Raw genomic sequence first — 19115 nt, 5'->3', positions numbered from 1 at the left:
TAGTCTTAACACAGTGGGGCCATTTTTAAATTGTTTTACTTAAGCAGATCCAGTGAGAATAGAACCTTTACTTCATGAACATCTTTAACTGTCAGCGCCATTTTCAGTGTCCCTGTAGTAACTCTGGCTTGGTAGCAGAGCCTCCTGGGGTGTTGGTCAATGGGCGAGGAAGCCTTGGCAAACCTCTGTGCTGGGATGGATAGCTGTGCTGATACCAGAGAGATGTTTTATCTGAGGAGGGAAGGAGCGTGTTCCTGTGAAGCAATGAAGCCACAATCCAGCTGATGACAAAACAAAGTACTCGCACAGGTAAAACTGACTTGGAGAACTTTGTTCCCCGAGCCAAATTCTTAGTGCACTAAGAGACATCATTTTCTAACGAGTCCGAGTTAAAGGGAGCATATTTCCTCTGTAGGATAATTCCTCCAGAAAGCAAGAAATTTCTAACATCTCCCTGGAATTCAGATCTCATTTTAGAAGTGGTTTTGTTTGCCTTTGACTAATTCAGTATTAATAGATCTCCTGTCTGCAGATGCAAAGTCTTTGAAAACAAAGCAATAAAATCCATGTAACCTTTAGATGTTGAAGATTGATGCAGCCATTACTCCACTTGCTTTGAAGCCTTGATTTAGAAGATTAAAAAACCCCAAACAACCTCTGAAGGAAAACCTGCCTGAGTAAGTAGCTTCCATTGTTGTTTTCGTATCTCACAGATTTGGTATCATTAGTCTGAATTGGGTAAAACCTACCTAAAACTCACAGTCCATTGAGATGTATAGCTAGTTAAAACTGCCTACCAAAACTTTCCCACTCTTCTTGCTACTTTAGCCAGCTATGGAGTTATCACTCTATAAAAATCAAACTAGCAAAACAGTACTGAGCATTAAGGATGTTCCAGAGGTGGGAACTTGCTTATTCTTACATATATGTTGGTATTAAACAATGAAAGGCTGACTTACAATTCGTTATAGAGAGATGCAGAGGATAATTAGCAGTGCCTGAAAAAGGGAATTGCTTGCTTAGTTCATCTCAGGTTTCCACAAAGCACTTCACACTAGATTTGTGCTTAAGCTATTGTATCAGTCTTTATACTGCATGAAAACTTAAACTTCTACGATGCATCTACAATAATACAGGTGGACATATCCAGTATTTTCTTTTTCCAGGAACAGTGTTTGCCAGGAACCTTACAAAATTAAATACCTTGTCTGAAATGTACTGGGTCACAACATTATTGCAGTCTATTTAAATGTATTTTTAATTACAGGCAGAAACATTTCTGCAGTGCATTAAAACTACTTTGTCATCACCTATGGTGTGAGATTGTCTGAGTACCTTAATTACAGTAGCTTTCCAAACAAAGCCTTGAGCTGAAAACTTAAGTACATGTTCTACGATCTTCTACTAAAGTGACATAGAACAGGAAATAAAAGGCACTGCCAAAGTTGTGGCAAGAACAGTGGAAGAAGCATAGAGAAAGCATCATAATACTATAAATACTGTTCCCTGAGCTCTTTACCTGAAAGACAGGGACAGGGACTATTTAAACAGTGATTAAAGGATTTATGTCCTACAGTGAGGTCTGCCAGTAAACTCAGGCTTGGCTTGTGTTGAGTGACAGATAACAGGCACAGGTCATACTTAAATGCTTAAAACTTCCAGAAATCCTGGTAATCATTATTCTCACTTACAGAAACTGCTACATGCAAGGTAGACCACATCTAGCAGTACAGACTGCTTAAGACAGGAAAAACCATATTCTTATCTGATTTGATGATTAGCTATCTAATATTAAAGCCCCTCTGTGACTCTAACTGTTAATACTACAAATTGAAGTGGAAAGTCGATTTCGGTTTTCGTATCTACTTTTAAAAAGTCTTAAGCAAGACAGACTCAGTGCCTGGCACAATTAGAATGATAACAGAACTGTGCAGTATCCATTAAAATGCATTTATTTGTTTTAATTCAGAAGTTCAACAAGTATTTGCCCAGTGATCTGGACTTAGGGCACAACAACAAAAAAAACCCATCAGACCAAAATACAAAAACAAGTACACAAATTACCCCTTATTGTAAATGTTACCTCATAACCAAGTTTTAGCACATTAAAAAGTTTACAAAATTTATAACACTCTTACAAATTATTCAGAACTAACAGCATATGTGGCCGTTGAGCCTCTCCACATCCATCCTTGCCCTTGCCATACCATTCTGTGCCTGGATAACGCCATGCTTGAACAAGAGGGCTGGGTAACTGGAACTGCAAGTTTCCAAAGACTGCTTTGTGCTTCAGGCCAGTGCCCGAGCGACTCCAGCTCCCTGGCACAGTTTGGCTGGTGAGAGTGGTGGGGGTATGCTCCTGTTCTGCCTGCTGCGTCCTCTGCAGCATTGAGATAATGACTCAGTAAATGCAGAAATCATTTTTTAAAAAGTACAAAATTGACCCTGAAGAAAAATAAAATCATTTAAAAAAACAGCTTGGCTTTGACTAAGTTACACTAAAAGCTGCGAGACAGATTTACAGCAATATGACCGAGTACGAGATCACAAAAATCAACAGATTTGTTATGAATCTTGTCACTGTAAAAATGAAAACATCAAAGTTGACCTGTCTGCCTGTAGAAACCTTCCGCCTCCTCACAGAAGGGCTGACATATGCCCTCTTCCTGGGTTTTTGGCCTTTTCAGAGCTTTGTTAATTATTAGGACCAATTTAATTCCTAAGAATCTGCCTCTAGTGAAAAAATTGCAACAGCGAGAAAACCAGCACATCAGTATTTTCCATTACCTATAGATGCATAGGAGACAAATGCCAGTGGTTTAGATGCAAGAATTAGGACATAAAAGTAAAGTACAGTAATTTAACGGTTGCCAATAGCCATTTGTGAAAGGAAAATACAATTGGGCTTTACAAGATGGTACCAAATATACAGAAATACCAAAACCGTGATTGTGGCCAGAAACAGATGGCTAAATCTACCCTGAGGTACTCTGTCATCTTAAGGTATGCAAATGGACTGACTTTTCATGTCTCCCAACTTCATCAATGCAGCATCTGCTTAAGTACGAGTAGGTTTTGCTTATAAGCAGCGTTTGTCAAGCCCTAAGAAGCTGAACCAAAACCAAGTATAGGTGCCTGTTCATAGACCGTGGCTTTTCATTGATTTATACAAGCATGGTCAAGAGCTGTTAATTTTCACACTTCAAAAGAAACAAGACGCAAATTCTTCTTCTTCGCAAATAGGAGGAAGTTAAACAAACAGATACAGCTTAAACACCGCAGTGTCTGAATCCTTGAAAAATAGCACTGCATGCATCCTGGACAGCCAAAGCCTTGGCACAATAATCTCAATATTCACAGGCTGAATGGCCAGCTGTGATGGTGGGTGCAGAAATTTTACTAGCTCGCTTTTCTGCTTTAAGGGCTACTTACTCTAAGGCTGCATAAACAAACCGATCAGTAAACACATTTTTTGTAGTTACTAATGCTTCATTTAGACGTACATTTGGAGGCAAATTTAGACAGTCATTCACCGGCAGAAAGAGTAATCAATCGCATCGCTTCTTGTTTCTTTTGTTTGAAGTGCCTACAGTACAGAAAATTAGGAGAGTAGAGGGCTCTGTTCAGACACCTTAATACACACCAACTTCTCTGTGAAGTCTAGGCATTGGCACTGCACAAGAATTTTTTTTGGTATTGGTGCCTGACTTGCTAGTGGACAGCAAATCAGCCCACTTCAGGGTGAGATTTTACAGTCAGCTTAAGCTACTGCTGAAAGGAACAGCCTGTCTGGTTATGTGGTCCACCTCCTACTCTGCCCCATAGCTACTGCTAACATTTTCGTAACTGTTAGCACTGTGATAAAAGATTTAGGAACATTTGACCAGGGAGGACCAGAACTACCCTTTCAATTGTACATTGCACTGCTGCAATGTAAAACCTTACCACCGGGTACTGGGCAACAGCTTCAAGTTATCTTGACATAGATTGTGTGCATAATACCACAGGAGAGAATGTCAATTAGCTTTCAAGAACAGCAGTATAGTTTTGCACTTTAATTTCCAGCATAAATAAACATAAAAGCAACCAAAGAAATCATCCGTATAGCATAACTGCCTAGAAAATAAACCATTCAGGGAAAAGAAAATCAGCCTCTGCCAGGGAAGAGAATAAATAACCCCTATGGAGATTAAGTATTCTGCTTTCCCATTCAAACCAATATCCTGCATATTGAACAAGCGCTGTCTGATGCACATTCCAGAGACACCTGAGAAATACAGGATGTGAACTTCCATGACATTACCTTCAGAAGTTCGTTCCCTTTCTGCTCCCATTTTGACCTGTTCTTCACCTTCTGTGAAGCTTGTCTCTCAGCTACACTGGTAACAGTTTCTTGTGGTGCCATACCATAAACCAAAATGAAATACAAAGTTTAAAAAGCCTTCAAAAAGGGGCAAGGGGAGGGAGGGAATAATTTAACTTTTGGGCCCCTCACTACAAGATAGACATTGAGGTGCTGGAGCATGTCCAAAGAAGAGCAACAAAGTTGATGAAGGGTCTAGAGCACAAGTCTTAGGAGGAGCAGCTGAGGGAACTGGGCTTGTTTAGCCTGGAGAAAAGGAGGCTCAGGGGAGACCTCATCACTCTCTACAACTGAAAGGAGGTTGTGATGAGGTGGAGGTCTTGCAAGTAACAAGCGATAGGACAAGAGGAGATGGCCTCAAGTTGCACCAGGGGAGGTTTAGATTGGATATTAGGTTCTTCACCGCAAGGGTTGTCAAGCATTGGCACAGGCTTCCATGGAAGTGGTTGAGTCACCATCCCTGGAGGTGCTTAGGGACATGGGTTACTGGTGGACTTGGCAGTGTTAGGTTAATGGATGGACTCGAAGATCTTAAAGGTCTTTTCCAACCTAAATGTTTCTATTCTAACTCAGCCAGCTTCACTGATATTGTCCAACAAGCAAAGAAGTAACAGCTTACTGTCAAAAAGAGGTGAAGGTTCCACTGCCTTCCCTCCCGCCTGACTCCAGTTGCACCATTCAACTCTTACAGCAGCTCCAATACTTCTAAAATCCTTGTTGAGTGTAGTAGCTGGTTTACGTCTCTACTTTTTTGCTGAATTACCTTGGTCAGTTCAACAAGCTCCAGAACCTGCACAGGTAAGGTTTGGAAGGGGAATATGAATGTCCCATTGGCTTTGATGAGCAGTTCTGTCAGCATACTCCATATTGTGAAATTATGCCTGAAATTTCTAGTGTGACTCAAAACAACCGGACCAGCGTAACAGAGAAAACCGTGAGTCACAGCACAGTGACAGAAACAGACATCTATGATACGGGGTGGGAGGGAAGGCAGGAGCAATCACAGTGGCTCTGCTATCAAAGTCAGTGGTGCAAGTGGTACAACTACACCAAGAATCCTTTCATCCAAATTGCCCCAGGCATGTCCCTCGTGTTAGCTATATTTAACATTGCCATTCCTGCTACTCAATTTTAAGTCAGTCAGAAGAGCTCAGAAATTTTGCAATCCAAGCAAACAGCCTGCACTGAGTGAGACACCTGAGCTTATTTAAGTGCTTCTGCAGTCTTAATGGTGGCAAATAGCAGCTGGTTTATACTTGTTTAGAATGCCCCACAGCATATGACTATCGATAGGAAATATTGTAGTTTTTAAAAAAAAAAAAAAAGCTTGCTACTTTCACATAACTCAGATTTTTCCAGTAGCTACAATATTCTGAAGAAAAAATAAAGGAACGGGAAAGATTCTTTAAAAAAGAACGAAAACATAAGTAAAGTGAAGCAAATAATAATGCTAAATAACAATTGCAAAATTTGGCTAAACTCATTCCATTGTAATACCAAACATTCCTTCTAAACAGGATTGAATCCAACATAAGGCATTTGCTAAATTCTTAAGTAAATAAATAAACCATGAGACACTTGACAGTAACTACGGGGAGGGCAGAATCACTGTCTATTTCATTCAACTATTCATAGGAGATGAAGTATATTAATGGGGGGCATGCTTTAACATCCAGCACTATGCATCTTAGCATCTCCCCGCAACACCCTGTATTTCATCATGAAATACTGAATCTGCTGAAATAAATGGCAAGAACTTGTATCACTTCAGCAGCTAATTAAGTGGTCTTCCATAGACGGATTCAGGCCTTCAATACTTTCTTTAGGCCCCACGCCACAAATACTTAAGCAACATATGCCCAGCTTTACTGAGGCAGCAGTGAGACTACTCAATGAAATTCATATGTACTTAGACATTTGCAGGATCAACAATTGATAGTTAACTCCGTATGCCAGTAGTTCTTATTATCAGGTGCTTAGCTTTCTCAGGTTGAATTCTGATTAAAAACACAAGGAGCCATATAGTCTGTATAACTAAGACTATCTATACATGTTTGATGGATAGTTTAGGTATATGCTGTATGTTCTCAAGTTGTGAGAGTACAGTATATTTATTATGTATATGTATGCACAACAAGGCATGGAAGAAAGCCAGAAACCAGTTTGCAAATTAGAACATGGGACAATATACTTGTGATTGGGGTGTACTTTTTTTTTTAATCATACGGAGTAAAAATATTTGAAGTAGCCATTTGTTCCCTCTCCAATGAATTTTTTTTTTTTTTTTAAAGGAGAAAAAAAAAAAGTCAACCACTTCTCATTCTTACTTTTCCTTCTTGAGGTATAAATGACTGTACCTTAACTTCAGAATATATCTTCAGGTGATCCATCTGCAGGAGGTATGATGGTTTTGTTTTATCTTACAAGTCACAGCTTTGACAACACAATGAATCTATGAATTGCAACAAACTTTTATACAACAAAATTCTTGCAGCCCTGAAACCCAACACTCAGTATAACAGACTCACAATTAACTATCTGGAGGAACACACTCAAGATTTCCCATCTTTCTGCCCAACAGTTTCCCCTCTAGCCTTGGAAAATTTGAACAGGTACACACAGTTTACTATTTATCATTCTGCCTATCTAAATCTCCAAAAGACATGTTGACATACTAGTAAAGACTTAATTTAGTCATACTAGTAAACTGGAACACTTTCTTTTCAGTAGAGGCCTGCACTGATTTGGTGTTGCTTTTTATATCTGTATTTTAAAATCAGTATACAGAATGTTATTAGAGCTGTAGAGAGAGAACATAGTTTCATTTTGTGTCTTCACTAATCACTCTGCTGAGTGAGGATCAGTGTAGAACGCAGAGGAGGAATGTTTCAAAAGCTAGTAAGTAAAAAAAGAAAACTGATGTTTACATTGGACTTCGTAACTCCACTCCCTCTCCAGTCTAAGCTAAGTGAAAAAAACATTTTGTACAAAGTCAGGTCAGAACAGTGGATGAAATATCTTATCATAGTTTATACGTAACATGGTCTTTTGAAAGTATTTCAACATGGTGTTTTTCCACTCACTCAAATAAAAGCACCTCCAAAGCATCAAGATCTGATGGGACTTAGCCAGACAGATATTCATCCACAGCAGCTTAGATATTAAGTAGCTGATTTACAAAAAAAAAAAAAAAAAAAAAAGGTTTTTGAATGAGTTATTGTTCCCCAACATTTTCAACCAGCTTAAAGAAAATACAGTAGAACCTCACTGTTTTGCACCTACAGCTGGGAGATTAAGTGTACATCGTTTCACTGTGACCATTTTGCAACATTCAAGTGCTAAGAGTTAAGCCAGGATGATGCATTTCAACATGTGTTCTGTTCACGTCAGTGGAGTGTTGTAATTCCTTTATTTTCTACCCTATAAGTGTACTTGTATTTAATGGAAAATAAGTCAAAACGAGGTAGCACTGCCACCCTCTTCGCTGGAATGTGGACAGATCCTGGCCTAATTTTAAGTGGTGTCTTAGCAAGATTCTACTGTAATCTACACAAAATGTATAAAACACGAACCTTTTCCAGAATAAGGCCACTAATTTTGCCATTGGCAATAGGCAGTGAGAAACAGCAGTTAAAAAAAACCCTCATTTGACTACAGAGGTGTTTTTGAGGCAATAAACTGTGGGGAGAAGTATAAACACATTGTCCTCTCATCCCTTCTCTTTGTTTTCCAGTATAAGTATCTCTGCTTCCTGTATGTACTACTCCTTGGGGGGGAAATTTCAGTCTATTTTCTTGGCTGGGAGTCTAAGCAAGTCCACGCTACATTTAAAGATGGGGACAGCACTGTAAAACAGTAGGATTACAAGCTTCCCATGAGTCATGGTCATGACAGTCTGATGTCCAGATGCCCAGATTCGATACCAGGGCCCATAAAAAGGATCTGAGACGGCTGGGCACAACATGTTGTTCAAATTCACTTCTGTAACCTGAGAAAGTGACAACAAATTTATAAATTAACAGTATTTTTGTGTTGCACTGATTCAGACACCTAAAATGGTAATTTTGAAATTACCATAATAATAAAAAATGTTTAGGTGACAATCCTTTGTTCAACACAAGTAGGGCAGCTTTCAGAAGGAAAGCAGATCCAAATTCAGTTGTGCATTTAATAGATGGATTTTTGCAGGTACATAACCAATTTATGAAATATTTTATCAATACTTGTGAGAGATGAGATACAAATGCCCATTAGAACATGCAATTAGAAATTTGCATGCAAGTAATCTTATCCATATATATCTGAAAAACTTTGAAAAACTAGTCAGTGTTTTCACTTTGAATGTGCTTGCAAACTATCCATTTCTTAACCTATATTTACTTACCAGTCCCAGAATCTGCAAGATGCTAAAATGATATACAAACATAAACCCCGTGGATAAAAGAGCCCACCAGAAATTGCAGAGTGGTTCTGGAGTGTAGATACCTTGAAAAGAAAGGAATACATTAGTATTCGGCTGAATTGCTGTGTCCATCAAACACTCATGAATAATCCTCTCTCTTCTCCTCTGTGGATGTTAGGGCATCTGGCTTTAGCTGATAACCTACTCAATACCATTATAGTAATTAATATTTGAGAGCCTTATTACTTACCTGGAGCATCCTGATCAGTTTCTTCCCTCCTTCTGGTCCAGCAGTAAAACGTACAATACATTACCTCATTAAGCTTGCCTATTTTTCACCAACACCAGTGATTTTTACCTCATTCATTCTTCTGCCACAGAAGTACTAAATGATTTTAAAATACAGTAATGGTATACAATGAATCTTCAAAAATCAGGTTATTTATACTTAAAACACCTGCTTCTTACGGGGGTATGACTTCAGCATGCACAGAACTAACCTAGGTAGTGGCAGTTACTGCACAGCACTGTCTTAGAGCATAGCCTAATTGCCATTTCCTGATTTTATGGTTGTTTAACAACTATTAAAAAGTAACTTGCACCAATAATGTCTAGGAACAGAAAAGCTGTATAACATAGTCAATCCATTAATGACAGGCTGCGCTTTTAAATGAAAACAGCTGTGGAGGTATTGTCAGATATACACTACAAACAATTTTATAATCAGTAGATATCACAGATACTATAAAGTATTTTTTTCCCTTCAAATGAAGTAGCAGATACCACATTATTCCTGGGTTCACCCTTCTCTCTCCTCCTGAAACCAGGTTTTGTCAATTTACTGACAAAACACAGTGTCACGTGATCTAGAATGTACCAAGGAAGTCAGATCTAATAAAAGTACCCTTAGATACAAGACTTTTTTTGGAATTAAATTTTCAAACATCATATGGTGAGAACAAAAACAGTTTACAGAGTTCTCAAGACTCTTACTAGCAGACGTGAAAATTTCCGTGTAAGATATGGGGAAAAATATTATTTTCCTTACGACTTTAATAATTTAACCTAGCGACACAAAAGAAAAAGATGCACAATGTCATGCTGCTCAGCTGCTATAAGAAGTTGTAGAGTTTCAGATGATTATAAAAATACACTGGCATTTTTTATCTGCCTTTGTGTGCTCTCTGATCCACTAGATATTATTAAATATTGGAACATATATCCAGTACTCAAAGGATAGCTTACAGCACAGACTGCAATATTCATATTAGCCTTTGCTAGCTAGCACATTCAGTAATTACCAGGAAGATTCAACAGATTTCAGCATATACTGTACAAGGCTACTGGGAACTCAAATAACTACACATGCGTAGCTAGCTATGACAGAACTCACCAGACTAAAGCTGGTATGAGTACGCCTATGTATGGTATCATATATAGATAAAGGCAAATAACTGCTGTTACTTGCTTTACCACACCACCATATAATGGTGCATCCTGTCTCAGGTTAAAATCCCTAGAGGACTGCTTTCTCAATCCCTGTTGCCCTTTTACAATTCTTTTCTGCATAGTTTTCTTCCATAGTTTGTGCCCATCATGCCAGTTCAGATTGATTTTACAGTAGCTACCTGAAATAATCTAATTTAAATATCATTTTGTGAATGTTACAAATTCAAAATTACCTACATTTTATTGTCTAAAACTGTACATCTGTTCATTGTCCACTCAAAATAATATAGCTTCTCTGTTGCTAGTCAACAGAGAGTAAGGAGTTGATTGTATGCTTGAATGACAGCAGCACATATGCACCCCATATATCACCCACTGATTTTAATGAGTAACAATATTAGTGTAATTACCCAAGATACAACTGCACACCATGTTTTAGTAAGCAAGCTGTGACTTGGTGCAACCATGATAAATATGAGCAGAGAAGCTTCTTTGAAAGCATAAGGCAGCTGGTAAGATTTCTTATCCAATGGGTAGGTGAAGCTCAGAAGAAGCAAAATCCAAAGGTAAAAGTGAACTCTACATGAATAACTTTAAGTGGAGTGCTCTACAGGTAAAGGGAAAAAATTCAGAACAGTCTAACTCTTTGAACATACTTAGCAAGCATGATCTAAGAGCTGGTATCCTATTTAGAAAACGGGACTTTTTTTTTTTTTTTTTAAATAGTAATGTTACTCATTAAACTCCACTGTCTGAAAACATCAGATACGTGACACCACCTTGAATATGGTTTTTCATTACAGAGAGCAAGAGAAGAAGCAACTAGCCTTGGTGTCAGAGTTCAGGAGACCATGGCTCTGTTTTTGGCTGCACCAACTTTAAGTGACCTGGTCAAGCTATACAGAAACTCTTTGTGCTCCCTTCTCAGCTGTAGGGTAAAGAAAACCCAATCATTTGACTTGCAAAGTTTTTTTGTATTGCCTTTGCAGTTTTAGGTGCACGTTTAACCTAAACGGAAAACACAAAATAAAATTTAATAAGGTATCTAAAACAGCTCCCAGGAACTGGCAGAGTAGTGCTATATCAAATTTGGTTTCACGTGAACTCTCCTCGTTGGCAGTTGCCTGTGTTATTTCACAAGTATTCTACAAAGCCTGAGAACAGATGGTAGTAGCCTAAAGAGGTAAACACTCAGAAAAGCTAGAATCCAGAGACCTTGATGTTTGGGGGACTTACAGTGCAGGTAGTATATAAACACTAAAATAGACAAGTGAACCCCGCTATGAAACAAGACTGGAAGAAGAAAGCAGTCATTAAAAGACTAAGGAAATTGCACAAGATGACAAAACAGATCAGTGACATAATTTGGCTTTGAACCCAAGCTTCTCATGCCCAGCTTCAATCTAGTCAGGGAATCATGTTTCAGAAGTCACTTAGGAGAGTGGAGTTCAGGTTCCTCCAGCAAAGAATTTCACACTGCTACATCCTCTCTCTGTTGCAAAACTTCAAAAAATACACGAGCAACTCTCACCCTCTACAGACTTTTGATCTCGCTATGTAATAGAAAAATCTCTCCTTGCTAGACTTTGCAATTCTGAAAATAATAGTGTGATTTTCAGCAATATCATTATTTGGACATCAAGGGACAGAAAGGAAACAATGACTTCCACACGAAAACATTTCAGAGAGCTCTGGATTCCCAAGTGTGCTTTGGGAAACTAATTTTAAATTCATACCTAGGATATTTTCTGTATGTTTCCATTAGATAAATAATCACTATAGATTTTATTACTCTACGGTCCTGCTATTCAACAGATGACTGTTTAATGGAGCAATGTGGTCTATTTTCTGTAGTACACAGTCTGTTAACAGAAACATACAAACAGGAAAATTGAGACCCAGCTGAGTGGTTGGTTGAATGGCCTGTGTTGGCTTTGGCAAAAGCTACTGGCTGCTTCCATAGGAGATCAATTTCAATAGGCAGCAGTGAGTTTCACTCTCTATTCACTAAAGATCACAGGCAATTCTTATATGTTAAGCACTTTCAAAAATTTAATCCAACTGGCACTAATCTCATTCTCAAAAGTGCTCACGCCCCGGACAGTTGAGACCGTTGCAAATCAGGGTCATCCAAGTAGGTTGTATATTTGCTCTTGTGTTGAAATAGCATGGCAGTGGATATTTCAGTTTAAATTAAACTTCATTATTTCAATAGCATTGATAGGAAGGATTTCACATAGATTCAAGAGTTTGGGGTTCATCATCTGCTTCTGCAACAAGAATTTGTTGACCTTGAACATGCCAACTGGTTAATTTTGCCATCTAGGAAATGGAAGCATGGCTTTAAAAATCTAAAGATCAAAGAGACTCATTTTCTTTCATACTGCTTCCCCCACTCAATGTCTTGTGCTAGTTCTAGTGTTCTTATGAACTATTATTTTTATTTAAAGTTCTCAAAACATAGGCTTGTAAAAATTTGAATGCAACTTAATAGAAAGTAATACTCCTTTTGTATGTCTGTGAAAACATAATGTAGGAGAAAATTACTCCTCTGTTTGAATTAGAACCTAAATATAGCATTTTTTTTAAATTTAGTAGGGTGTTAATAATCTCTTTTTCCTAATTAATGTCTTGCTTTCATTCCCACTACATTTGATAGAGCTTTACCAGTTTTCCAGCCTAGCACACTCTCCTTCAGTAGTCTCACAATTACAGGTAGACCTGCTTAATCCAAAACTCGAAGCAACTATTACAATTCCTTCATTTTCAAGCTTATAAAAATATGAGGACAAATTTATTTCCATTTCACTTCCCTTGATCAAGGGGTTAATTCTAGTAGTGTGGCCTATTGAGTTAGCCTAGAGACCAAACTTCCTTTCCAGGGGAAAACAGGAAAAATATTCTCAAGAGGATGAGCCTGAAATCCACCGTTTCCCCTACAGCTGTTCTGAATCTATGTGTAGGTTTCAAAATACTATCTTATGCCAGGAGATTTCTATTTCCCCGAATGCCAGCTACTGTCATCAGAATTGGCTCACACAGGGGTCTTACATTACCTGCTCCTCTCAGGAACCATTTTTTATGTTACATAAAGAAGCAGCAGTATAGTAGTAGTTCTTCCATATACTGGTACATACCCTTCTAAACTTCTCTATCTCCTACAGAGAGGGAGACGTCTTAACAGACTTTGGGCCCACTCAGAGAATGCCACATTAACTTCCTTATTTAGTTCTAAGTGTTTCATAATAGGCCACCATAGTTTCAAAGGAACCCTAACTGCCCAGTGCATAATGCTCAGAAGGTCACAAGACAGAGACACATCCCCTCCTCTTCCTTTCCAGCTCTCTTAAATCATCAAACAAGATTATCCTGAAATCCTGAAACAAGAGAGACTGCAGCATGAGCCTGCAGCCAGAGCAACCGCACACACCTCCAGTTGCTGAACAGTGCCGCAGCTACCCTGCTCTCGAGGTGCCATAGAACAAGCTGGACAGTGAACCAAGCATTTACGTCTAATACATGGGATTCAGGAGGTAGAGAAAAGCTGGAATAGGAACACGGAAGCTGCCAGCAGGAGAGTAGGAGAATAATACACAAGAGTTGACAGGTCTCCAAGTAATTAAGAGTTTCAGTGAAAGAGCTGTACCGCATATTATCAAGTATTTCAATGAGGATGGAGATAAACTAGATTTATGACTACCTAACTATATTCAAATATATAGTGATTTTTTTTCCTGGGTCACTACTAAGGTATATAATAAAGCCTGCTTTATAACTCCATTTAAAAGCTAAGGAAAGATATTGCTAAATACAGGTAAGTGTCACAAAGTGGGGAAGCAGCTGAGAAAGGGTACAACAGCTAGAAATGTCTTTAAATATGGTAATCTCTCACTCTTGCCAGCAAGTCCTAACAGCCAATGGAAAGCACAAGTTTAGATCCCCAATTGCTTTAATTGCACTTTCCTAGTTTACAGCCACAGGAAAAATGATCCTTTCATCTGTACTTGCTATCTATATTCTACATCTTACAACTTAGCCTAGCTTCTCATTAGGTAAGAAACACTGCACTACCCTTAAGAAAGCTGGCTATACAGAGCTGCTTCTGTCCATCTGAAGTGCGACAGGGGCATGCTCCATGAGAGGGGAAAAAAGAAAAAAAAAAAAATTATCAACTTCTACTGACCTTCTGACAATGCTATAGAACTTAATCTCTTCTGATGCCACTTTTGAAGACACTTAGATTAAAAAATGAAAAGGGCTTTATGACTTGAGTCAGAGAGACAGTTTCTTTATTGCTTATAAAGATACAGCATTTGCCTTTTAAGCCAAAAACTCTGACTCTACTCCCAGCAAACAACTCACCTACTTAACTATTTAGGGTGTATATGTCTGTCCACTTGTGCACAGCCGTACAACAGTGAATCAGCTCTTAAAATACATGGGATCGCAGGACTGTCCAGAATTTGCAAGGCCATTACTGTCAGTTTTGGCTCCAAAAGAAGATTTTCCCCCGAAAAAAAAATACAACCAAATCAATTTACTCTCTCCACAGTGTGGACAACCTGCATTTGAATTGTGAATTTTGAGAATTTGCATAGCCATTTTGACAGAGTGGATGCTGGAGACCATCTCCCCCTGCAGGCTAAAGTGTCAAAACCACACAACCGTTCAGCGGTACCAATACAAAGGTCTCTAAGCATACACGATATCCTGGAACTTCAGGTACTGTTCATACATCAGATTGCTCCTTAAAGTGACAAAATCCTAAAAAAACCTCAACACCAACATCCTTTTCTACTTCATTAAGTTATTAAGTCAACTAAATAATGCTGGGGATCTCAAAACACAAGAAAGATTATCCCCTGAACTCCATTGCTAGGGAGGTGCTATAAATTAACCCTTATTTCAAACTGTTGTGGAATGATATCATTTGCTCACAGCACTCAGGAAATAACAATTCCACTTTTTCAATATGATTCCACAATTCCACAAATTTCAATATGATTTGAAGCTCTGAAATAAGGTGCACATCTAATCTTGTCAAATCCATCCAAAAATCTGACCAAACTAGCTTAAGGACCGAGACAGTCAAGGACTGTGAGTCTCTAAGGCTGATGCAGTGCAAACTAGATTTTTTTTCATTATGTTAAGAGTATAGTTAGAAAAACTAAGTTGTCCTGAACACCACTGAAGGTCTCTAATACCTTGATCTTAGGAGGTCAGATTAATGCACTGTTGAAATAGTTGTGGCAAGTTTGAGACATTACACTTCCTCAGCTGCCATCTCCCTAAGCCTTCTATCAGCAATCTGTATCCCAGTAGCATAAAGTGTAATTATCTGAGCATACTCATATGCTTCAGAAGACCAGCTTAGTTGTAGATGAAAGTGGTTTGAGGAGTTTTTCAATGAAGGGGTTGGTTCCATGATCTAAATCTGCGCTGCTGTGGTTCCTGTCTTCTTCCTTCCACCTTGACAATTCATTCATTGCACCTCCCTTTTGCCAATCCTAGCACTCAGATGACGCAACAGTAAACCAATCCAGAAGCTACAAAAGCATTCATACTTTCTCTGACAAGGAAGCAAGGGTCTCACCTCCTAAGGACAAGAGAAAACAGTGACCTACAGCTCTGGTTCAGCCTATCCAGCTATTTCAGGAATGCTGCGTCCTGCCCAGATGCATACTATAATTTTTGGCAGGGTTCACAGGTGATACAAGGTGAGATTCATTTAGCAACAAAGGTGCCAACTGCAGATATACTTCATGTAAGAACTGCCTTGAGTTAGTAATCTTCTATGCCGGCCTGTTATATCTGCACTACATCTATTTTGCATGAGAGCCTCTTATTGCAGCCAAGAAAGATCTGAGCAATAGTGCATAAGCATTTATTTTGCCTAGCCTGGCATGCATATGTATGTATACATGCGTATGTGCACTTGGAAAGAAAATATGTTAGAATGGGAAGTACGGAAATTTATATTCACTCAGTACAGAGGGGAGGGAGAGGGAAGAGGAAGAGAGAAAGAGGTCTTAATCCCCAACAGGAAATACATCCTTGAGCTTCAGTGAGTTCACTGTGCAACACTGAAGCCTGAGTTCTGAACATCTCTCTCGTCAACTTGATCCTAAACATGGTAAAGCCCCCACACTTACATGGGGGGTGACGATGACATGAAGGCGATGCTGCCAGTGCAACATGACCTGTTGTCACCACTGCAACGAACAGCAGGGAGAGAAAGAACATAAATGATTACAGCCCTTGCTTACTGTCACCCAGTTTCCTTTTAAAAAGGAAACACTTCAACAGGTAATTGAGTATGTGCGCATGACTGCTATGATACTTGATCAGCATGTCAACAAACTTGGACATGCAGTTCTGTATAGAATGAGCCTCAAATCAACTCTGCTTCAGGTGTTCTGCTCAACCTTCCTTTGAGAAATGTTAATATTACAATTGAGATCCTATTAAGGCCATCAGTAATATTGGCAGATTCCCAATAAAACTGAAGTAGTATATTTTTCCATATACAATCCATTCTTTTTCATTTTTCCAATCTGACTACCCTTCAATTACTTCTCCCAATCATAATCCATAGATTCACTGATGGAAATTTCTACTTAAAATACAGAAACAAAGCTGCATGCTGATCAACATCACTGATGAAAAACCAATTTTCACAAGATATAGTTAGGATAGAGGGTATGATCTACTCAGAAAGTACTTTAAAAGAAAGGTGCTAGTGAAATGACAAAATATTAATAAATGTTTTCAGGCTAAGTAATTTTTCCATCAAAAATCATACATTAGGTCTCCTGTGGCACTAGCTATAACTACTACAAAAGTCCATGGGTGTTTTACTAACGAGGTATTACAGTCAGTCAGGTGATCAGGAGGCAACGGCATAAGAAAATGAAGTTATTAGTTACACAGCCTAGGGCAATCTCAATTGATATATTTAGACAACAAAGTTTTTAGAAATTTCACTGCTGTCACGTCAACATTAGATGGCAGCAAATACCTGTAAATTAATAAAGGGCAAAAATTTAGAAAACTGCACTAGGGTGACAACTGTACAACACAAAGCCCTTCAAACTGCAGATATAGTCCTATCAGCCCCAGAAAACAGGTGCTGAAGAACCCAGAAAACCTTTACTTCAAAACAAACAAAAAACCAAACCAAACCAAACCAGCCAAACAAACAAAAATTAAAGGAACACATCAAGTGACATCCAAGACCAAACTTTAAGGCAAAAGAAATACATGTCTTAAAATGATGTTATATGGGAACTTCAAGGCCATCAAAATAAGTGATTTAGTGACATCACAAGAGCTTGGTTTGTCATTGCTTACAGTGTACCACATGGCTGTTTACACTTTCTCCCCCCACTCCCCCCACCCCCCGCAATGATTAGGAGTTTGTGTAACTTCTACAACCGTACTGCACTCTAGCATTACTTGCCAGAATTTTAAGATATCAAAGACGGATTAAAATTAAATGTGGCTGGCATATTTCTCTGGTAAGAGAAAGAAACAGAATGATCGTTTGAAGTATGACACTTCACTTTTTCCTTTGGATCATTTTTATTTAGTTTCACTCAGCAGTGAAAAACAAAAAAGTTACAGAGCCATAGTGAAATGAGTGTGAAGAATTATAAGTGACTGCTGGTATAAAATACAAAAGATTCACCAGAATGGAAGAGGCTGACTGTGCTTTTTCTGAGCATTTGCTAAATTGTATCCCATTGCTTGACATCACATTCTCGGGGTTTTCATTAAAGGCTACTGAACATCTGGACCATAAATTATCATCTTTTATTTCCTGAATGGAACAGTTTAGCTCTGCTAGAAAATGCAGCTGGAGGCGTGTCAACGCTAGAGGGGGGCAGAGCATCACACCAGATGAATACATACTGCATTCCCGTCTAAGGAGCGACAATTCGAAAAATCACTGGCCGGTGGAACAATTTGGGATTCCCAGACTTACTGAACTATTATGGTATATGCAAGATAGTAATCTTCTTAGAAGAGATAACAAGCAGGCTAGTTCATTTCACTATTATGTGTCACTACATTTCATTAGAGCTTCAGAATTTCAGGAATTTACCTAACTAGCCGATTAATATTTACATTCGGATATAATAATAATTTTTTTTTCAGCTCATTTTAAGTTGCAATACTTCTCAAGAGACATCCAAGAAGGCAAAAGTCTTAAAAATACACCCCATCAACCACTTAGAATGTTGCAAGATGGCAGAGATGCTACTCAAGAAGACAGTGCACGTTATGCCAATACATTCTTGATATCCCTTTGGGCAAAAGACCATTTTTTTAATACCCATTTCACTGCCTGAAGTCTTTGTTACCCAGTTACAAGTCCAACAAGTCTTTGTTACCCGGTTACAACTCCAACATAACATCACAAACTTTTAAGTAACAACATAAAGAAAATTGGTAAAAAAGAGCAAGAGTAAAGCCTGTGGTAACCATTAAGCACAGCTTTTTCATTGCATGGGACTAATTCAATACGTATCGAGTAAATTGCCAACCTACCTCCTTTTCGCAGCAGATAGATGGGCACAACATAAAGCATCACATGCTGGATGTAATAGATTTCCATTTCAAATGGAAGCTGTGGAATAAGGAAAATATTTGTAAATGTTTTTCATCACTAACAACTGAGTTACAAGGAACCATTCTCCTTATGACCCATGACAATCCCTTCAGTTCAGTTATTTTATCACTTATGTATATTAACAAAGAGATGACATTAATGGTCAGTGCTTTGAAAGTGCAGCTAACTGTACCCACTCCATTCCCCTTGCCACAAACGCAAAGCAGCACTTCCAGTAGACAATTCTCAAAATTAGCCAGAAGCACAACAAAGAAGGAATAACACAGGAT

The 19115-nt window shown here is 38.5% G+C and overlaps 1 protein-coding gene across 1 annotated transcript; it reads right to left on the bottom strand.

Moving 5' to 3' along the window:
* Positions 1 to 7769: 7769 nt before the first annotated feature.
* Positions 7770 to 18853, bottom strand: TMEM164 (transmembrane protein 164). The gene is made up of 3 exons (XM_009587833.1): positions 18765 to 18853; positions 8748 to 8848; positions 7770 to 8351 (listed from the first exon to the last, which is right to left on the bottom strand). Exons 1-3 carry the CDS (start codon positions 18829 to 18831, stop codon positions 8145 to 8147), a joined length of 375 nt encoding a protein of 124 aa, XP_009586128.1. The 5' UTR covers positions 18832 to 18853; the 3' UTR covers positions 7770 to 8144.
* Between the last annotated feature and the right edge of the window lie 262 nt (positions 18854 to 19115).

This window comes from Fulmarus glacialis, unplaced genomic scaffold, assembly GCF_000690835.1.
Source record: "Fulmarus glacialis isolate BGI_N327 unplaced genomic scaffold, ASM69083v1 scaffold8971, whole genome shotgun sequence".
Classification (NCBI taxonomy): Eukaryota; Metazoa; Chordata; class Aves; order Procellariiformes; family Procellariidae; genus Fulmarus; species Fulmarus glacialis.
Note: the sequence above shows the minus strand (reverse complement) of the source record. Positions and strands in the feature narration are given on the sequence as shown.